The sequence below is a fragment of the Carassius auratus genome, chromosome 1 (assembly GCF_003368295.1).
Source record: "Carassius auratus strain Wakin chromosome 1, ASM336829v1, whole genome shotgun sequence".
Lineage (NCBI taxonomy): Eukaryota > Metazoa > Chordata > Actinopteri > Cypriniformes > Cyprinidae > Carassius > Carassius auratus.
Genome location: NC_039243.1, coordinates 31,028,025 through 31,048,608, shown reverse-complemented (window position 1 = coordinate 31,048,608; position 20,584 = coordinate 31,028,025). Strand labels below are relative to the sequence as shown.

General features: G+C 36.1%; 2 protein-coding genes across 6 annotated transcripts in view; one reads left to right on the top strand and one right to left on the bottom strand.

Moving 5' to 3' along the window:
* Window positions 1-12,945, top strand: part of LOC113107336 (TBC1 domain family member 1-like) — a 47,914-nt gene extending 34,969 nt beyond the window's left edge. For all 5 annotated transcript variants that reach the window (XM_026269801.1, XM_026269766.1, XM_026269775.1 and 2 more), the window contains 7 exons: window positions 1,862-2,023; window positions 2,760-2,921; window positions 6,115-6,359; window positions 7,188-7,347; window positions 9,379-9,548; window positions 10,628-10,804; window positions 11,329-12,945. In XM_026269801.1, coding sequence (XP_026125586.1) covers window positions 1,862-2,023; window positions 2,760-2,921; window positions 6,115-6,359; window positions 7,188-7,347; window positions 9,379-9,548; window positions 10,628-10,804; window positions 11,329-11,541 — 1,289 coding nt within the window. In that variant the 3' untranslated portion in view covers window positions 11,542-12,945. The remainder of the gene's footprint in view (window positions 1-1,861; window positions 2,024-2,759; window positions 2,922-6,114; window positions 6,360-7,187; window positions 7,348-9,378; window positions 9,549-10,627; window positions 10,805-11,328) is intronic.
* Window positions 1-20,584, bottom strand: part of LOC113107329 (mediator of DNA damage checkpoint protein 1-like) — a 198,893-nt gene that overhangs the window by 135,733 nt on the left and 42,576 nt on the right. The gene's annotated exons all lie outside the window — the stretch shown is intronic.

Below are 20,584 nucleotides of genomic sequence, written 5' to 3'. Positions count from 1 at the left end.
TTTTAAATATATTATATATACACTACCAGTCAAAAGTTTTTGAACCATAAGATGTGTAATGTTTTTTTAAAGTCTCTTCTGCTCACCAAACTATATTTATCTGATCCAAAGTACAGCAAAAACAGTAAAGTTTTGAAATATTTACCATTTAAAATAACTGCTTTCACTTGAATGTATTTTAAAATGTAATTTATTTCTGTGGTGTGCAGCTGTATTTTCAGCATCATTACTCCAGTCTTCAGTGTCACATGATCTTCAGAAATCATTCTAATATGCTGTTTTGCCGTTCAAAAAAACATTATTATTATGTTGAAAACAGATGAGTAGATTTTTTTCAGGTTTCTTTGATAGAAAGTTCAGAAGAACAATAATTGTGTGTAATATAAATATTTTGTTATAAATGTCTTTGTCACACTTGATCAATTTAAAGAATCCTTGCAAAATAAAATAATTTATATACTTGTGATAATGATAATGTTAATAGTAATAATAATAATAAAGAATCGTAGGAGAATCGTGATCTCTATATGAGATCAAAAAATCGTGATTCTCAATTAATCCAGAATCGTGCAGCCCTACCTAAGTGCCCTGCGAAGTGGACATTACAGGATATTCCGCCATGATTTCAGTTCGAAGTGAACGTATATGTTCCATATACGTGTGTGGGCATGAATTCAAATTGTATTTATTTACAGAGGTATATAATGTCACACTTGTCTGTGTGTGAAGACGTTGTGCAGAGCGAATCCATGAATGAATGTTCCAAAGTGCGGTAAACTTCATCAGATTTCCCCTGCTCGGGGAGTAGGGACCAATGAACACTGTGTAGGGACCATGTCAATGGGAACACAGTTCACACGGTGTTAGGAATCGTTAGTTGTTTTCCTTAAGGCTTTGGGCTGTAAAATATTGGCCATACTTCGTCAGCTTATTTAAGTTTATTAATTATTTTTATTATTATGATTATTACTTTTTGTTAATGTTAGTTTTTTTCTTCATGTACAAGATCTTAAAATCACAACATCCAGTTTTTTAGGTATTATGTAATTATAAAGCTAAGTTTGTTCTTGCCTTTAGGATTTATTCAATGAATGGGTATTCAGCATTAATACTTCCTTTTGTGGTTCTTGGAAATTCAGAGCTGTTTTAAGGTCATGTGCAGCTGTCAAACGGGTGATTTGCCTGGCGTACACACACACACACACACACACACACACATTTCTGTACAACCTGAAACACCCATGCGTTGCCTTAGCTGGAAGTGCCTGCTGCAGGTTATGAGATGATCATGACAGGTGAAGAGTTTTGCTGGCACAGATGCGCTCTAATTTGGGTGTGCTCATGATTGACACTGTCGTGCCTGGCCTGCCATGCCCCGTCATGTTTCTCATGACCTGAAAAGAAAGAACAGAAGCTTGAAAAGAAGCAGCGTGACCTATTGAATAGGGTGTGGATGTAAAGAAGTGGGTCAGAAGATGTGGACTGGGAAGACTGTCTGCCCTACATCTAGCCTGCGTATATATTACCACTTTTCAATCACAGTTTTTATTAATGTTTGACACTTTGGAGACTTCAATTTCTATTTATGTATTTATTTATTTATTTATTTTTGTCCCATGGGTAAGGGTGATTGGGGAGGGTATTATTTCCCCTCTTGCTGTGTTTGTGTGTTTGTCTGAAGGACATTTCCCGCTGTTACAATAAGTGCGACTTAACAGAATTCTATTGTTCTCTTCATTTGAAAGTAGCTTTGAATAAAAGCATCTGCTTTATGATTAAATGTAAATGTTAGCATTTTACTTTGCTACCACAGAAATAGAATAGAAACAAAAAAATAATCTTTCATTCAATGTGTGTACAGCATCAGAGAGTGATCTGCAGTGCAGACGACTGAAGCTGGACTATGAAGAGATCACGCCATGTCTGAAAGATGTCACTCTGGTCTGGGAGAGAATGCTCAACGCCACTGGGAGGTCAAAGGTCATGTTTGAGACCGAGGAGATCCACACAGCTGTGGGACAAGGTGAATTACACACGCACAATCACACGTAGAAGCTGATGAGTTGTATGAGGTTTGTCAGTTTTTGATACCTGGATTAACTGAACTAGAACTGTACATTGAGTGAGGAGTATATAATTGGCTGTTTTAGATCGCTTATGTATCAGTTGTCAGTTTTTTAGAGGAGTGTAAACTGAGTTAACTGTGTGCATTTATTTTGAAGCTTTTAATTTGCTTTTCCTGAGAAAAAAGGGGGGTATGTTTTTCATATTTGATGTTTATGGAGAGAGTGTGTGTGGGAGTGTTTAATATAGATACAGGAGCTGTCTCTTTGATAGTCAGGTTTGTATAGAGGTAGTTCTGTGGAATGATTGGTGAGATTGCACACAGCTATGCACACAAGCACACACCTGTTCGAGTTCAGCGCAACTGTGGCATGAATATGTGATATGTTCATTATAGAGTTCATTATCGTGATGAATCTGGGCCAGTTCTTTGCACTTTGCATGATTAATGCTTCATAAACTGCAGTGGGGACAAACTGCGGAGTATTTGCAGTTCTGTTTGGTGTCACAGAAATTACACAAAGATCTGTTTTTTGGGACTTAGTCTTCTTGAAGTGATTTTATGGACATCAATCTACAAGTCAGATGAGATCACGCACTACTGAAAAAGTACTCAAAACTGTGGTGTTCTGCTCAACATAGTCAAAAAATCCATCAACGAAACACTCTTCTTTCTGTTTTTCTCTCGCTCTCAGGCGTTCCTCGGCAGCATCGAGGAGAGATTTGGAAGTTTCTCTCAGAGCAGTATTTGCTGAGGCAGGAGGTGCCCAGCGCCAAACCTCCCAACATTGACACTCCTTACAAAGAGCTTCTGAAGCAGCTCACATCCCAGCAGCATGCCATCCTCATAGACTTGGGTTAGTATTACAAGCACAATGGTCTGTCCCAAAACCTAGTGGTATGCATTGCTTCCTAAATCGAACAAAAGGCTGGAAATTACTTTTAAAATCGGAGCAGATATTAAAACACTAGGCATCATACACTTACCGACTTTGTAAACAGTCAAAGAGGAAATACTGGGCATCACACACTTAAAGGGGGGGTGAAATGCTCGTTTTCACTCAATATCCTGTTAATCTTGAGTACCTATAGAGTAGTACTGCATCCTTCATAACTCCAAAAAGTCTTTAGTTTAATTATATTCATAAGAGAAAGATAGTCTGTACCGATTTTTCCCGGAAAAACACGACAGGCTGGAGTCGTGACGTGTGGGCGGAGCTAAAGAATCACGAGCGCCAGTAGGCTTTTGCGTTGAGAACGTTTGGAAGCTGTGACATTACCGTGAGGACAAAACCAACCAAAACAAACCATGGCGAACAGTCAGATACAGCGTATATTTATGATCCAGAATCAGATCCAGAGGCTGAAATTTAACAAGAGCAGCAGCAGCAACGACGTCTCTATGTGGTATGTACTGAAATTGTAAATATTTGCTTAGCGGTTTTGGAAAAGGACTAAGTTCCACTTTGTCGTCTTTTTTTTTTTTTTTTTTAAGCTGTACATGTGGAAAGTGCAGTTTGATGACAACATTGCATGTTGTTTACTTGATGTGCTTATGCGCCGATAGTTAAGTTAACAACACAGAGATATTTGAAGCAGTTTTACTCACCACATGCGGTTCCAACACACGATCGTGACACTTTTTCGTTGGGATTGCATTATCCTTAAGAAATAAACGATGTGCAAATCCGGCGTCAAACTGGGCCTTGTTTGTAAAACAAGCATCTTCGAAATGCAGGGAACAAACACAATCACTTGCACAACTCCGTTGATGCTCTGTAAAAATAAACTCCATCCACTGGTCCCTTAATGCTGTTTCTCTTTTGGTAATCTGTGCAGGGTTGTCCTGCCCTGGCAACCAAAAACACACTCCTTTTGTGACATTTCGCAACGCTCTCGCTCTGATCAGTGAAGTCTGTTGTGCTCTCAGTGCTCTGCTATACGGGAGCGCGCGCTCTTCCGGTAGACGTGCCCTCAGGACCCATATAAGGAAATTCCGCTCCATCTAACGTCACACAGAGCCATACTCGAAAAAAACTTTCCGAAACTTGTGACAAACCGGAAGGATTATTTTTGGAACAGAAATACTCCTTCAAACGTACAACTTAATTTTTGAAACTTTGTCCATGTTTAGCATGGGAATCCTCTTTAACAGTGTAAAAAAACTCAGTATGCATGAAATAGCATTTCACCCCCCCTTTAAAGGTTGTTGAATGTCTAGTAGACTTCTTGTAGTCAACGGCATGTGTTTTGCCCCTCAGAAATCTGTCTTGAGGAACAGAAACATGTTCAGCTGATGAGCTCAACCTGACACTTATTTGGTGGGCTTGCTTAATGTTGCGTTCTAGCATGTTGAAAAACAGCTATTCAGCTTTTCTATCTTAAAAATACACACCAACTTGTACATGCTCACGCTTGCCCTGAATTTTTTTTAAAAATTGTCATCCGAGTATACACACAAGTCTCCATTCTTTGCAAACGATCATTAGCTGCATTATTATAGAGAACAAACTTCTGCAGAACCTCAGGCTGCATGAATGGTTGAGACTAGCGGAGATGGACAGATCTGAAGATGGAAAGATTAATGGGGAGGCTCAGACGAATAAAGGGAGGTGTCGTTGGCTCTCAGCACAGTGACGGTGGGAAGGAAGAGAGATGGATAGCTTTACAACACTGGAAGAAACCTAATCTTATAGGAATGTATATTGTTTCTCGGAAGATGCCCTCTCAGATAGGAACATAAAAGCTCTAATTCAATGCAATACTTTAAATTCCTATCGTGAGATGCTTGCGTGCTTCATTTTATGCATTTATGTTCTACAGCTTTCCAACCAATTGAGTGACACCGTTTGCTAGTTTTCATTTCATCCCATGCCACTTCAGATGCACACAGTCTACTTTTAGTAAATGTCTTTTTTTTTCCATTTTCAAGTAAAAATATTTTTCCAATAGTCAGAACTCGAAGCACTGAAATTGAATATGTATTTTTGTTGGCCACTTGGACACTGTGGAATCCCAGGAAATGAACAAGTGGATGCTGCTGCTAAAGAAGCATTTTCCACAAATTTTGAAAAGTGTCCCATACCACGCACTGATCTCAAAACTACCGTATTAACATCGTCAAATAGACAAAATAAATAGGGTCTGTGTACGAACAACAAGCTGTATGAAATTAACCCGATTGGCGGTTAAAATTGCATCTTTATTTTAAATAATTGATGGGATTAGATCATAGATACACAGTGCCAAATTGGACATTTAGTAATCAAGCAATAACAAAGGAAGATCCACTGATATGGTCTTCATGCCAGTGTCCAGTTTCTTTTAAAGTTTATTTATTTTTTATTTTTTTTGTGATAGTTTAAGTTCACTTTGGAAACTAGAACTTGAGACAAAAAATATATATTTTTTAAAAGAGTAAACCCTGACTTCATTTTTTTTTTTTTTTTTACCTTTTATACAATATTTTAAATTGCTCTTTTCTATTATTTTAACTTGTTACTTGCCATGGAAATAGCAAAGGAAGCTGGCATGGCATTAAAACATCTTCCAACCAACGCTGAAAAAGGAATTACTAAAAAAAAAAAGTTAAAGTGAAGTTCTGGGGGAAAAAAAGTCTTGCATCAGTTCTTTGCAGATATTTACGTGTTATGCAATGATATTCAAACACTGAAGTGTGTCTTAAGTATCCAGATACTTGGCCTCTGTTTAAACCTACATGAGAGAAGCATTGTGGGAGTATACTGTAGATGTGCCTCAAAAGTTAAAACCTGCACCAGATTTTGTTTGATGATATTGTGTCAAACAAATGAGCCCTGGTCTGTTCTGTCCTCCTCTGTTATTTCTTTCTACATGTGGCTAAATCACCGCACACCCATGAGAGTTACCCTCTGAATGAGTCTGAACACTAGAGGAGGAGATTGAGCTGAAAGGAGGGGGTCATGTGTGTCTCTGCCAACATCAACAACAACAGCAGCATTGTTTTACTCCGTCTGCACTGAAAAAAAGAAGAAAAGTACACTTGAATGATTATTCTTCTTCCTCTCCCAGGACGTACATTTCCCACTCATCCGTATTTCAGCGCTCAGCTGGGTGCCGGCCAGCTGTCTCTCTATAATCTACTGAAGGCATATTCTCTGCTCGACCCGGAGGTGGGTTACTGCCAGGGCTTGAGTTTCGTGGCCGGCGTGTTGCTGCTCCATTTGTGTGAGGAGGATGCATTCCACATGCTCAGATTCCTGATGTACGACATGGGGCTGCGGAAACAGTACAGGCCTGATATGATCATACTGCAGGTACAGTAACATTGACATTGTCACATACAGTATATGACATTATATAGTCGCTTTGTTTTCCACCTAATGTTTTCCATCTCAGTGGTGCTTTTGCAACAGATTTCTATTTCGAATTCCTAAAAATGTTCCCACAAAAATGGAAGAAGAATTTTTAAACGACTGTTTTCAACATTGATATTAATATCAATTATATTCTGCCCTACAAAACCAAAATGTAAAACATTTGTTTGTTTGATTGTCCAGCCAAATGTGTTTTCTTTGTTTTCTCTGAATCTGAGCATGGTTGAGACAAACATGTCGGAGTACAGTTCATTGTTCTATAAACTAAATTTCCGTCACAACTCGTGTGTGTATGTGTATATATATTTTTTTGCAATTCACTTCCTGCTCAGAAGTGCATTGAGTTCCTTTAAATTGCATTTTAAATTTCATATAAAAAAACAGGTTAACAATTTATCACATTATGCGTACACTTTGACAAACCTGATAAAAATCAAGCAAAAAACATTCTACAGCTAAGCATGCATAAAGAATTTAAACCAATACTGTGGGCCAAGTTTCTCATCCACCTTCCTGCAGAGTTTATCTCCAACCCCTATCAAACACTGTTGAACAAGCTAATCAAGATCTCCGGGATTACTATGAAGTTGCAGGTAGGTGCGTTTAATCCAGGTTGGAGCTCATATCTGCAGGAAAGTGGACAATCCCTGGTTCATAAGATGAGAGAGATGGTTTTTGTGTATATACATTTGAATTAAATGATTAGCAAGTTTTGCATTCTACTGACTGATATTGTTAGTAACAGTTTTTCTCTCCTTTCTTTCTCAGATTCAGATGTATCAGCTGTCTCGTCTGCTTCATGACTATCACAGGGAGCTCTACACTCATCTGGAGCAGTATGAGATCGGCCCCAGTCTCTATGCTGCTCCCTGGTTCCTCACCGCCTTTGCCTCACACTTCCCGCTTGGATTCGTGGCACGAGTGTTTGGTAAATGCACACTTTACTACTCTCTGACACTCACAATACACCCATTCCCAATCAAAATAAGCTCCTAAGATTGCCTATTGCTTTTTGTAATTATGCATTTAACAGAGACATTTCTTTAAAGCAGGCACAGAAGGGCACAATAGTCACAGCTCTTGAATTGCATACTACCTACAATCCTTGGGTTTTGTTATCAGCTCTGAGGTTTAACCACCAAGCCACAGATTAAAAGCATCTTCTACTGAACTAAAAGATCAAAACCATGTTAATAGATCAGATGCCAGTGTGGTAGATAGTGATGGATTGCCATTCTCTTAATTTCCTCAGAAGTGTTTATGAAGATGGGCTACATGTTTGACATTCTTTCATCTGAAAGGATACTGTGGAACACACACACACACACACACACAACAGCACATTCTCTTTCTTTTGTCGTTACCAAATACAGTCAGGTGCACATATATCTGCATGTATACAGACACACCCTGTCTGCAGAGAGATTAATTATATGTTGCAAGCGGGCACTAATTTTCATTGGGGGGCGGTGTTACAGGTTGGGGAAGAATTTTTGCACCTGGGTTTTTGACTTTCTTTATTATTTGTGTCTTCTAAGTGACGCTTGCTAATGCACATTCTTTCTTAAAATGCCTTACACTAAGTCTTTGTTGCGTTATTCGCCCTGCACCTTATTAGAGACATTGATGATACATGAAATCATTCGGCTTATTAATGAGAGGTGTGCTCTTAATTTTAAATAAGTTATGATTTCCAAAATGTTACTGTTAACTGAAATGATAAAAAATTTAATTAATTGAAATTAATCTGAAATTAAACAAAATCGAAATATTAGATGACAAACGTGTGTGTGTGTGTGTGTGTGTGTGTGTGTGTGTGTATTCATTCTGTGATATGTTGCTGAAAAAGGAATCTGATAAGGTTTTATTATTAACAGTATGTCCTTCACCATTTATAATTTTCTGCTTCTCTTTATCCTTCTTGCATCTCACTTTATCTCCTATGCGTAAGCTAAAGTTAGTTATGTATGTTATTCAAAATCATTGAAGCTTAACGACTGGCGCTAACTTTGTTTTGCTTCATCACTGTACCGTGACTGTGTGCGGTATGATTATAAGGGAGAATGTCATTGACCTTGTGACACACAAACTCACATCTTTTTCCAAGGATAATCGCTCAAACTATCGTGTACCATCTTGAACCATCTCATTTTACACTGACTAACACACATACACATTTCTATTGACAGTCTTTTATCTTTGCACATTCGCATACATTTAAAAACAAACACACGACTCTCAACAATTTTTCTTTGGATTTTTAATTGCATATTTATTTCTGCCGTTTTACACGTTGAAATTGTAATAAAGAAAAAAAAAAAGCATATATATATATATATATATATATATATATATATATATATATATATATATATATATATTATGAAATTATTTTAATGTATATTGGATTTTTTATATATATATATATATATATATATATATATATATATATATATATATATATATATATATATATATATATATATATATATATATATATATATATATATATATATACATACAGCTTGGTGTGCATTAAAATATTTTAATGCATGATTTTGAGGCAAAATGCTTCTTAGTTTTTTGCCCTCTAATGCTCCTTAGTTGTAAGTTATTTTATAAAAACAATAAAATAATAAATCTAAAAAAATAATAAAATAAATACATTTAACAAATCTCTAAAGCTAATTAAATTATTAATTTAGGTTTTTTTAGGCAATTTTAAGTAAAAAAAAAATTTGACAATTTTAAAGAATTTTAATATTGCATATTTACTGGCATAATTTGAAATAATTATAATTTTGTTATTTGCAAGCATTTTTTGTCGGTTACCCATAACTGATTTGTTGTCAGGCATGATGCTAATAGACTACTGAACCTTATTTGTGAATATAAACTATATTTGTATTATATCACCATGCAATATTATAAAAAAAATTATTGATTTGATATCTTCCAGACATGCTGTTCCTTCAGGGATCGGAGGTCATCTTCAAGGTGGCTTTGAGTCTTCTCGGTAGCCACAAGCCACTGATTCTTCAGCACGAAAATCTTGAGTCAATTGTGGAGTTCATCAAAACAACCTTACCCAATCTCGGCCTTGTGCAAATGGAAAAAACAATCAATCAGGTAATACATATATCAGTGTTCGTGTGCATGCCTGCACCATACCTGCAAATATGATTCACATATACACATACGCACTTTCACTTGTGCTGAATGTCAAGGCAGTAACACATTTGGGTGTGGATTCTATTTGTGCTTTTGTGGTAACAGCAATATGTGTATCTTTCCCTACACAATCAACACATACTCACGCTCGGGTGTGTCTTGTGTTCATCTTCATATGTGGTTTTCATAAGTACTAGTTTCATCATGAACTCGGCACAAATAATAGTAAAGTATGGGTGTTGCTCAGTGTGTGTCTGTGCATGTATGTGTTTTATGTCTAAAACGATGAAAAGGGTTTCGTGCAAGAAATTCACAACAAGTTCTCTTGAATATTTTAAATAATTCTCAACCGTGTACAATTAATAGATTTAGCAGCAAGAGAAGAAATTAAATAAAGAGTAACAACAAAACAAGTGTATGAAAGCTTGTCTCCACCACTGAATAAAAATAAGAAAGTTAATTGTGACCTTTTATTGATTTTATTTTCTGTCTTTATAACACAATTTGAAATTAAAAAGTCAGAATTAGAAAATCTCACAAGGGGGGTCAATAAACAAAAATACTTTTGGGAAAAGTACAAAAGTAAAACGTACCAAAAGATATTTTGGTATAAAGAAATGGCTAGAGGAACACATTTTTATATTTTTGGTAAGGGATTGGTAAAAACATATTAGGGTAGACACACAAATGAAAATTCAAGCTCCTTGAAAGTGGTTAATGTGACTTGTGTGAGGAACATGCTGAAATGTACGCTGCTATTCAATGAATATCTTGCGCTGTTGAGTGCATAATGATTTTATGGTGAATTTTAATTTGATGTGTACTATCACCTATTATAAAAACTTACAAGACCATGTAAAATTACATTTTTAAAAAATATGTTAGACTTTATTTGTATTTTATATAAAAAAGCAGGTTGTGAAGAACACACACACAAAGGGCAGTCTTACAAATTGAAGTTTGTATGCACAAAGAGACAAGCTTTGACTTGTCCAGTTTTGACATTCTCTTGTATATTTGTACATGTCCCTGTGTAGGTGTCTGAGATGGATATCAGTAAGCAGCTGCAGGCCTATGAGGTGGAATATCATGTGTTTCAGGACGAGCTCTTGGATGGTCCCTCCACTCTCAGCCAATCACAGCGGGTGGCCCAGTTGGAGAAGACCAATGGAAGCCTCCGACAGCAAAACTTAGACCTCCTAGAGGAAGTTCAGGTGGCCCGTCCTAACACAAGCAGACTCCTTTTATATGTTTGCCTTTACGTAGATTAAAAGCTTATTCACACTGTATTTGAATTTTCTATGTTAACGTAAACAAAGATTTCAAAGCGAAATGGTGCATCTTTATAAACACCACCCAGCAAAAAATGCAAAAAACAACAACTTTGTTTTAGTTTTTCATTGCTATGTTTTTTTTCCTGTTTTTTTCACGTATTAATTATTCACCTATTAGATTTAGCATAAGATGTAGTGTAAATAGTTTCCTTGCAAACATAAGATTATACATAAGATTTCAAATTGAAATGGTGCATCCTTTTTTTTTTTTTTTTTGTTGGTTTGATCTGTGTGCTCGTTTTTTTTTTTTTTTGAGTTATTTAAATTCAGTTTAATAGTAGAATAGTAGACATTTTTCTACTATTTAAATTTAGCATCATATACAGTGTGAATTGTTTCCTTGCAGATTTTGTGTCCGAATATTTTATACTTTGAGTGAACAAGTCAATATTGTCTTCCATCAGGTTGCTCACGCTAAGATCAGATGGCTGGAGACTCGTGTGGACGGCCTGGTGAATCGAGAGGTTGAGCTTCAGTCGGAGGTAAAGACTCTCCAACAGGAACGGACAGAGCTGCAGCAGACTGTATCCAGTCTCCGAGATCTCCTCAGCAGTCTGGGTGTGAACAGCCCCTGCCCTGACCAGGAAAATCTCACCAACACAAGCTACAACCAGTAACTGTGTCAGTGAGGAGTGTCTTTCTAAACACTCAACTGATTTCACCTGATCTGCTTTCAAGCTCCTCCTGTAAGCATCACCTCTGTCGTCCTCTAGACAAGCTATCTTAGTGGAGATGGACAGGTAGGTTTTCAGGGCACTGACGTTCCTTCAGTGGAGATTTTCTTGAAGGGCTGAACGGGTGTCTTTTAGAGTCAGATCTTGCCTGAATTGATCAAACAACCTAAAAGATTAAAACAGCTCAAAAGAATAGCTGAGATTGCTAACGCTTTCTGGTTCTTACATCTTTTGTGACTGATGTTTTCTTTCTGGACAGAGACGTTTTAGGTCACCATTTTTAATATACTCTCCCTTTTACACTCCCTGATGTCAATTTGGCATTGACCCCAACAAAGCCTCTTAGGTAGATTTGATTGTCCCCTCAGACATCAGATTAACAGTTCTCCAGTAAGCACTGGACAGCCCGCTATGGATAAATGCACTCTTGTTGTGCACGTATTGTTTGCACCCGGTTCTTATTTTTGTATGTGAGTGTATATATGTACAGTATGTGGAAATCTACCATTATATTCCAGTGCAATATAAACAAAGAAAAAAGACATCCCTCCAGTACACTGTAAACCTGCACAATCTTCTGTTCTAACAAAAACCAAAGAGTTCAAATCTGAGTGTGTTTCTATAAACCAAGAAATACTTGTTTCATAATTCTTTTCATCTGAGATTGAATGCTACTGATTTACTCCAATCACCAAAAAATCACTTGCTCTCAACAGAAAATCTGCACTTATGCACTTACATTTTCCCGAAATAACATTAGCACTATTCAGACACAATTCATTCACTTTCATTATTACACACAAATGCAAAAGTGCACATATAAGCACAGTATCCACCAGTTGGTGTATTTTGGATAATTTGGATTATGAGGTCTCCTAATGATGGAATTTTTGGCTACTTTGCTGCACTGCTGTTGATATGGTACCCAATGAACCAAAGATCTTAATGTTTTTATTTCAAGACTTTTTCTGTGACAAACCGCATGTGTCTGGTGCTTAAATGTGTGTGTCGGCTGAGTACACTGTACACGAGTGTCTGTTTTAAATGCACTTTCAAGAGTTGTCACCTCTGTATTTGACTTCTATATTTTGACTGATGGAAATGCATTGGGAAAGGGGGGTGTGTGTGTGTGTGTGTGTGTGAACAATCAAAGAAAACGGATCATCTTGCATCATTTCCATAACGATATGTACTTACCCTTTGACCTTGTGCTTTTCTGGAGAATTCCATTTGTGTTTCTCAGTGTTGTAAAGACAGGGACACTGTTAAAACATTATTATTGATTAAATGTTTTATTTTTTATTGGGAGTACAGTTCTTATTATATGCATTAAAAATGTTTTCAAGAGATGCTAGTTAAGTTGATTTACTTGATAAACATGGTTAGTTTCACTTTGGTTATGTGTGTTTGTTTGCTTTTGTGTCGTATCAAAGAGCAGTTCCATGTAATGCTCTGTTGAATCAGACCCACAAGTTTCGTTAAACAACATTGCACCTGGTTTCGCCTGGATCTAAATTGGGACACCTGGCCATTACACTGACGGGTACTTTAATTGCATTCTAAATATAATAGACATTAATGTGTATTCAGTCCCTTTTGCAGCTGTAATAGCCTCCACTCTTCTTGGAAGGCTTTCCACAATATTTTGGAGTATTTCTGTGGGAGTTTCATCCAGTAGAGCATTTGTGCTGTCAAGCACTGATGTTGGACAAATCCTGGCTCTCCATCGCCATTCCAATTCATCCCAAAGGTGTTGGATGGGGTTGAAGTTGAGACTCTTTACAGGCCAGTCAAGTTCTTCTGCTCCAAACTCATCCAACTTAATGTCTTTGTGGACCTTATTGTCCAAAATGTTTTAGTATTCTGAATTCGATTTCCATCCAACACTTGGTAGTTGCTGATGTGAGGCTTGTATGCAGCTGCTCAGTCATGGAAACCCATTCCATAAAAGCTTCTTCTGAACAGATATTAATGCATGGAAACAAACATTTCTTAAACCATGTGCAAATACAGTGTGTTTTTACTTAAGCCCAGGAATCAGTGGAATCTGTGTGATGTGTAATAGATCCCAACATTTAAATCCATTTACTATGATCAAAGTCAGAAGACCGTAGACACACATTACTTAACAGGTGCATGTTTAGATATGTCTTCCAAAAACACGGAAGTGACTTATCTGGACCGTTGATTAATAACACCGCTCTATTATGTGTAATATGAGTTTAACATTATATGTTAAAATATATTTCACAATCATGTATTTGAAGTCTTTCTCTGATTAATTGCTTTAGAGCCTGTTCCTAATCTTCTCGTGAACTGTTAAGATTCAGTTTACTTGCCAAGTGGCCAGTTAAGCTCAGTTTAACCATTTATCATACATTCTAAACAAAGTCCGCTTGCACGTACGCACACATCCTCCCAATAACGCTTTCTCATCTTGCTCCGTTGTTTTTGTGCAATAGCGTCTTCGGTTACTGCCATAACCTTGGTTCCCTGAGAGTGGGAACGAGAAATTACCAGCAGGTAGCTAAAGTCAGCTTGAAAAGTCACTAAATGTCGCTATACGACGTCACACGCTAATTTGCATATTCATGACGACATCATTGCATCATACATAAAGACAGTTGGTCCGTAGGGGAAAACATTGCCTTGGCGCAAATTGAAATACACGGGACAATCATGCAGAAAAGTTGCTGTGTCGTTTTCTGTACCTCCAATAAACTAACAAATTATGAATTTAAGTTCTACAACCTTCCTAATAAACATACAGAACCGGAAAGGATGACAAAATGGCTACAAGCAATAACTTGTGAAGATGATCAAGGGAAGTTGTGGAACCCTAAGATCTGTATGTGTACAGTTGGCATTTCATCACAGGCAGGCTACGTTAACATTGTGTTCATTATTAACGCCATCAAAACTGTGTAAGGTTGTTTCAGAAAGTGGCATGCACATATAATTAGCCATATCATTCTACCTTAAGCAAAACTATGTAGCCTAGTGTCGAACCTAAACTCGCATGAAAATGCTTCTGCTAAGAGGTGTAGTATAACTTTTGTGATACGCCGTATTCCCACTAGAAAAGGCCAAGGATTTCCGTATACCCACTTAAAAAAGCGTGAGGATACGTAACTACTTTGTTTTGTGTCAGAACTTTCACTCATAAATTTACCCGTCTGTGTTTGCGAAGTGACCGTGATCGAATCGCGGAATCCAGTCAAAAATGGAACTTGCTGAACATCACGGTGCCATATCTGATCTGATCATGTCTAAAAGTGTTTTGCAACCAGATTCATTTAAAATAATGAACTTTTGTCACTTGTCATGTTCTGAGCTGAATTAGGCTATCTGAGATTTGAAGGTTGAATGTGGTATGGGGAAAATTTAAAGGATGTACGGCTGTAAAATATGAAGATAGCCTTTTGAACAAAAAAGTTTACTTTTTAGGGTGTAATAATTTCACTTCACCCTCTCCATTTAACACAGAATAGCTTCTGGTTCATTTATGAACATAAAACTGAATTTTGTTTTTGTGTGATTTTTAATTTGTGTTCTAAAAATTGACAAACAACATGGTGCACTAAAGATTATTGTGCATTTTAGAGATATGTGAGGTGGTCATGAGTAAAGGCAAAACACACTGTATCAACAATGTTGCCACAACTGCATCTGACATCCCAATTAGTAATTGAATAAGAGTAAATTAATTAATACTGAGTGTGTACTCTGTAAAGTCTTTATAGTACATCTTAGAAAAGGTTCATGAAAGAACCTTAACTATGCTAGGTTCTAATATTAACCTTTTACCACAACAAAAGTTCTTAAAATAACTGCCCAATAACCAGTGGATCATTATAGAACCTTTAAGTTCAACTTTGAACCTTTCTGATAGCTAGAAGTTCAGTTTTGCACTTAAAGGTTCTTTTTTGAACTCTAAAGGTTCATTCTCTTCTAAGAGTGTACTGCCCTCAGGCACGTCATTATTTGCACACTATTTGCATGATTAGCGATATTTGGCCAGTCTACTCTACTGGCAGAAAAGAAATGTGGTAGAAATTTGTCAACCGGTGTAGACTTTGGTTTATTCCGTGTGCCGCTGTCATGAAACCCTGTCATTTGAATGTGTTTTAAGTTCTGCAGTTTAAAAAAAACGGTATTTTCAAATTAGCAATCCTGTAAAAATTTGCCTAAAAACCCTAAAAAAGGCTTTCCCAAAGTAAATTGGCATGCTGTTCTTGAACCATTTGGTGCTTATGCATGGTATTGGTCTCTTTTGAAAGGAGACCAAACACAACAAACCCCAGGATCACTGTAAAAGTCTTACTGGTATTGAGTAATAGAACTTTGAACACGCTGAAATTGTATGAATGGTATTTTTTTTTTTTTACACTGATGACTATGTCTGGGAACTGTTAGCTGGAAAACACAAATGTGATCACAACATGAAGCCTTGGTGGTGGTCTGACTAGGACTGATGTTGATTGTATCTTAAAATGGTTTGCATTATTCAAATTACAAATGTCAGCTTTGTTTTTTGTTTTTTTTAGTTTAGTTTTTGAGTTATTGTATGTAATGATGTTATAACCACCACAAACACGCAGTGTATCACAGGAAGTACAGTGGAACGCTAACAGGTTAAATCATTTGAGCAGGGAAAAGAAAAACATGATTATGTAGTTTAAACCATAAAAACCACAACTTAACCATGGTTTGCTACACTAACCATAGTTTATAGTAAAACTGTGGTTATACAAATTTTAATCAATCCTACAAAAAAAATTGACTCTGCTTTTACTATAATAAAATCATAGTTAATTTTTGTGAGGGACTGTCTGAGAGACAGTTTGAGTGTGCGCACATAAAGCTGCTTCTCACACAGCACATTAGTATGGAACTGATATCTTTTGATATCTTACTGGGCTTGAACAGTCAAATACATACACTTACGTGTCAAAATACCAGTTCATGTTAGTAAAAGTGAAAGTAAACAGTTGAGAAAGAAAATGTGTATTAGTATACTTGATCCATGCATTCTGTCTTAAAGTGACAGCATTCTTATAAACTTGGTGCTGTTTGTGTCAATGTTAATCAAACAACAAAATCTTGATTTCGGCTGAATCACTTTTGTAACTTTAATAGAAATGAGTGTTCATTTAATTTGCACAGCGAAGACTAGCCTACTCATTGTTTTAGTCCATATCATACAATTTTAGCAGCGCTTCTGATTTCCAGTGCTTGAAGTTCTATTTAAAATGTATATGATATTTTGATATGAAAAAAAGACAACACTTTTACCAGTTTAAATTAATTTACTGTAGTTAAATGTTCAATGTAAGTTTTTTAAAATATATGCCAGATTTTAGTTAATTTTATTTTCAATTAATATACCGTAATAACTCCATTAGAATCAGTAATTTAACCTGTAAAAGTTTATTTTAGTAGCACAGAGAGCAGAAATACATTCATATAGGATGGTTATGACAGGAAACAATCTGCCCTGCCTAAGCTCTATGTGCACAGAGGAAATGTAGCCTGGGACAGCATCGGAACACACACACACACACACATAGCTTTGCTCTTAGAGACACACCCAACCCTCCCTGGTCAGCCTATCCCTGAGAAGGTCCCGTAGTAAAAAAAAAAAAAAAAAAACCCAAAACACTGCATGTCTGATCAGGACATTGAGGCCACATCCAAAATGTGGCAAGTGACCCAGCCCTCCCTAATTTCCTTCTTTTTGTCTGTCTTTCTCTGTTTTTTTCTATACTCCTGTGTGTGATGTAATACAACTTTCATTGGTTCCAACCCCAAATGTTCATGCTCATCTGCAACAATGACACAAAAGTTTCCTGGCAAAAGATGTATGAAAGGCCTAATGATCTACAAATGCTAAAATTTTACCATTATATATACATATTGTTCCAAATGCCTCATAAAACTTTTTCCTCATTATATAGGTTGTTCATTCTCAGTGCTTCTTTAAATCAGCTTTATGTGTAGAGCTTATTGACACAACACTAAAAGTGCAAGTAAATGAAGTACAGCGAGCACAAGCAAATGTCTTCTTTTTGATAGTAGGAGTTGTATGGAATGCATTTAGAACTAGTTAGTGCACATCGCCTCAGTTTGTTGTCCTATGTTATCAGACACCACCTCTAGTTTATGCAAAAATCTCAGGGTGTGGTGTCACAATAGACACTGTTCATCTAGTTGTATTTGATTCCTTTCAATTAGACAGAAAGTAGCTTTGCATTTTGGTTTTGATCAAGATAAGCATTTCTAAATCATAAAAGCAGTTCAAAGTCACAGTTCTTAAGTCATAAACTTTGCATAAATTCGAATAGTTATTTAGAATTATAACTTCAAAACGGAAGATACCATTTTTTTTAGAATAACTTCAACAAACAAATAAAAACAATCAAATCGTAGGCTCAGCTGGGTGAATGAATGAAACTGAATATTAAACGTTTTAAAGATTCTATATTTCTTATACATATATACACTGCTACTATCAAATACTATTTGATTGCAAAGCATCTCTTTATGAATTACAGATTGACACCTTTAATAACAACTGTTTGTGGAAGCGTTTGTTTCACGCATTCCATTATGTAAGTTTAAATAAGTGTTTTGGAACTGTCTTTTATGATTTATGATTTTCAGAGTGATGTCTGGTTTAATAATAATAAATGCCTCGATTAGTAATGGCACATTTCCAGTTTTGTTGCTTTCTCTGTTGGACCAGCTAAACTGAATGTCTCTAATGTGACTCAGAACTAATTAGAATCTGAAACCATCTCTGTGGAAGTCACCCTGAAAAAAGTGTCTATTTCTTCAGCTCTCGGAGGAAATGGGCACGTTTTCTAAGTCTCTGTTTGAGCTGGAATGTAGAATTTCTTGTCACAACCAAAAACCTAAAACTAGACCAGGTCATATATTGCATTTGGCAGTGATTTAGTTTTAAAGATTTAGTAAATAAATTATATTGTTTGTTGATGAGACATCATGTCGGTCTTATATAACACCTATTGTAATCACTAAATAAAGAACTGAATAAGCCTCTGAGCGCATAACACAGATAAGATATATGCACAAGGAAACAAACAACCGTGTCTTGGACAGATGCCATTGAGTTTATGTAACTGCTATTTGTGAGATTTCTGGACAACACCCTGCATTTTTCCTGTAATATGCAAATTAGGCACATGGTGTGGCTGCAGCTGGAAATGATGCAATCTGTGAAGACACCTACCAAAACAACTGTAAAATCTAAAACCATTATATACTGTATATACAATTTAAAAGGTTGGTTCACCCATAAATGAAGATTAGCTTGTGTTTTACTCACCCTCAAAGCATCCTAAGTGTATATGACTCTGCCTTCAGAAGAATCCTTTCGGAGTTATAAAAAAAAATTGTCCTTGCACTTCTAAGCTGTATCATTTTAGTGAGTGGGTGTTTCTGTTCAACAGTCCAAAACACTTTAAATAAAGTATTGCGCATCCGTAGTAAAACGTGCCTCACATGGCTCCTGTGGTGAATAAAGGCCTCATATAATGAATCAATGCTTTTTGTCAGAAAAATATCCATATTTCAAATGTAATAAACACTTTTCTATCACTTGTGCTGAAAGTGTTCCAGCAGATGATAGAATAAGATTTATGCATCGCGCTCGCGATTTAATGACTCTAACAAATTTGTTTAAGGTGCCAAAGTTTCCTTACTTTAACAAAGAAAAACCAGTCTCCTCTTGGCTTATACTGCAATCATCCCAAAAAAATTTTTATTTTATTTTTTGCTTCTAGTTCATGACCAGCGTTTTGTTTTGTTTTCTTTACACATTCATCACTAATCACGCCGCTAATGGCTTTCCGCGTATGAAATTTCCGCGTTAAATTTTACAGTTGTTTTGGTAGGTGAATTCACAGATTGCATCATTTCCAGCTGCAGCCCCACCCATGTGCCTAATTTGCATATTACAGGAAAAATGCTGGGTGTTGTCCAGAAATTTCAAAATTAGCAGTTACATAAACTTAGTAAAACACAGGGTAATTTTCATTTTTGAGTGAACTAACCCTGTAACACAACTTTTCTAAATATTGTAAAATGTCATTTATTCCTTTGATGGCAGAGCTGAATTTTCAGCATCTTTACTGCAGTTCTCATGTCACATGATCCTTCAGAAATATTTCTGATATGGTGATTTGCTGCTCATCAGACATTTTTCATTATTATCAGTGTTGAAAACTGCTCCGCTGCTTAATGTTTTTTTGTGAAAACTGTATTTTTCAGTATTCTTTGATGAATATAAAGTTCATTATGCAGTGTTCCGGTGGATCAGGAAGGTTGTGGGTTTGATTCCACGGGAACACATGTTAGGTAAAAAATGTTAGCCTGAATGCACTGTAAGTCGCTTAAGCGTCTGCTAAACGCATATATAAAAAAATAAAGTTCTTATAAATCTTTATTACTTTTGATCAGTTTTTAAAGCACTCTTGCTGATAAAAGTATGTTTCTTTTAAAATAATAATAATAAATTAACTTACTGGCCCCAAGCTTTGGAATGATGGTATGTATTTGTTTGCATCATATTTAATTTTGGGTGAGCTTTATACCTTTATTAAATAAAAGAACACATTTGGAAGCCATATTCTTTGCAACACGTTTAATTTTCTTTCATTGCTAAACTTTAAGATTGTGGAAAAATAAAAGATAACTTTTTTCATTTCCAATCAGTGTAAGGTCTCTCTGATTGATTGGACTCACTAACTATGTTTAGTTCACATTATTCCCACAGTAACCTTCATGCCTTGAGTGAAATTAACACATCCCGATATAAGTTGAATAGCAGGTACGAATAAAAATTAGGATTAATGTTGCATATTTCTAGTAACACTATAGAAATCAGTTTTATGCATGTACGTGGTTTAAAGTTGGAATCTCTTTATTTACAGACTCTGACCAATCCAAAGTGACTTACAGATTT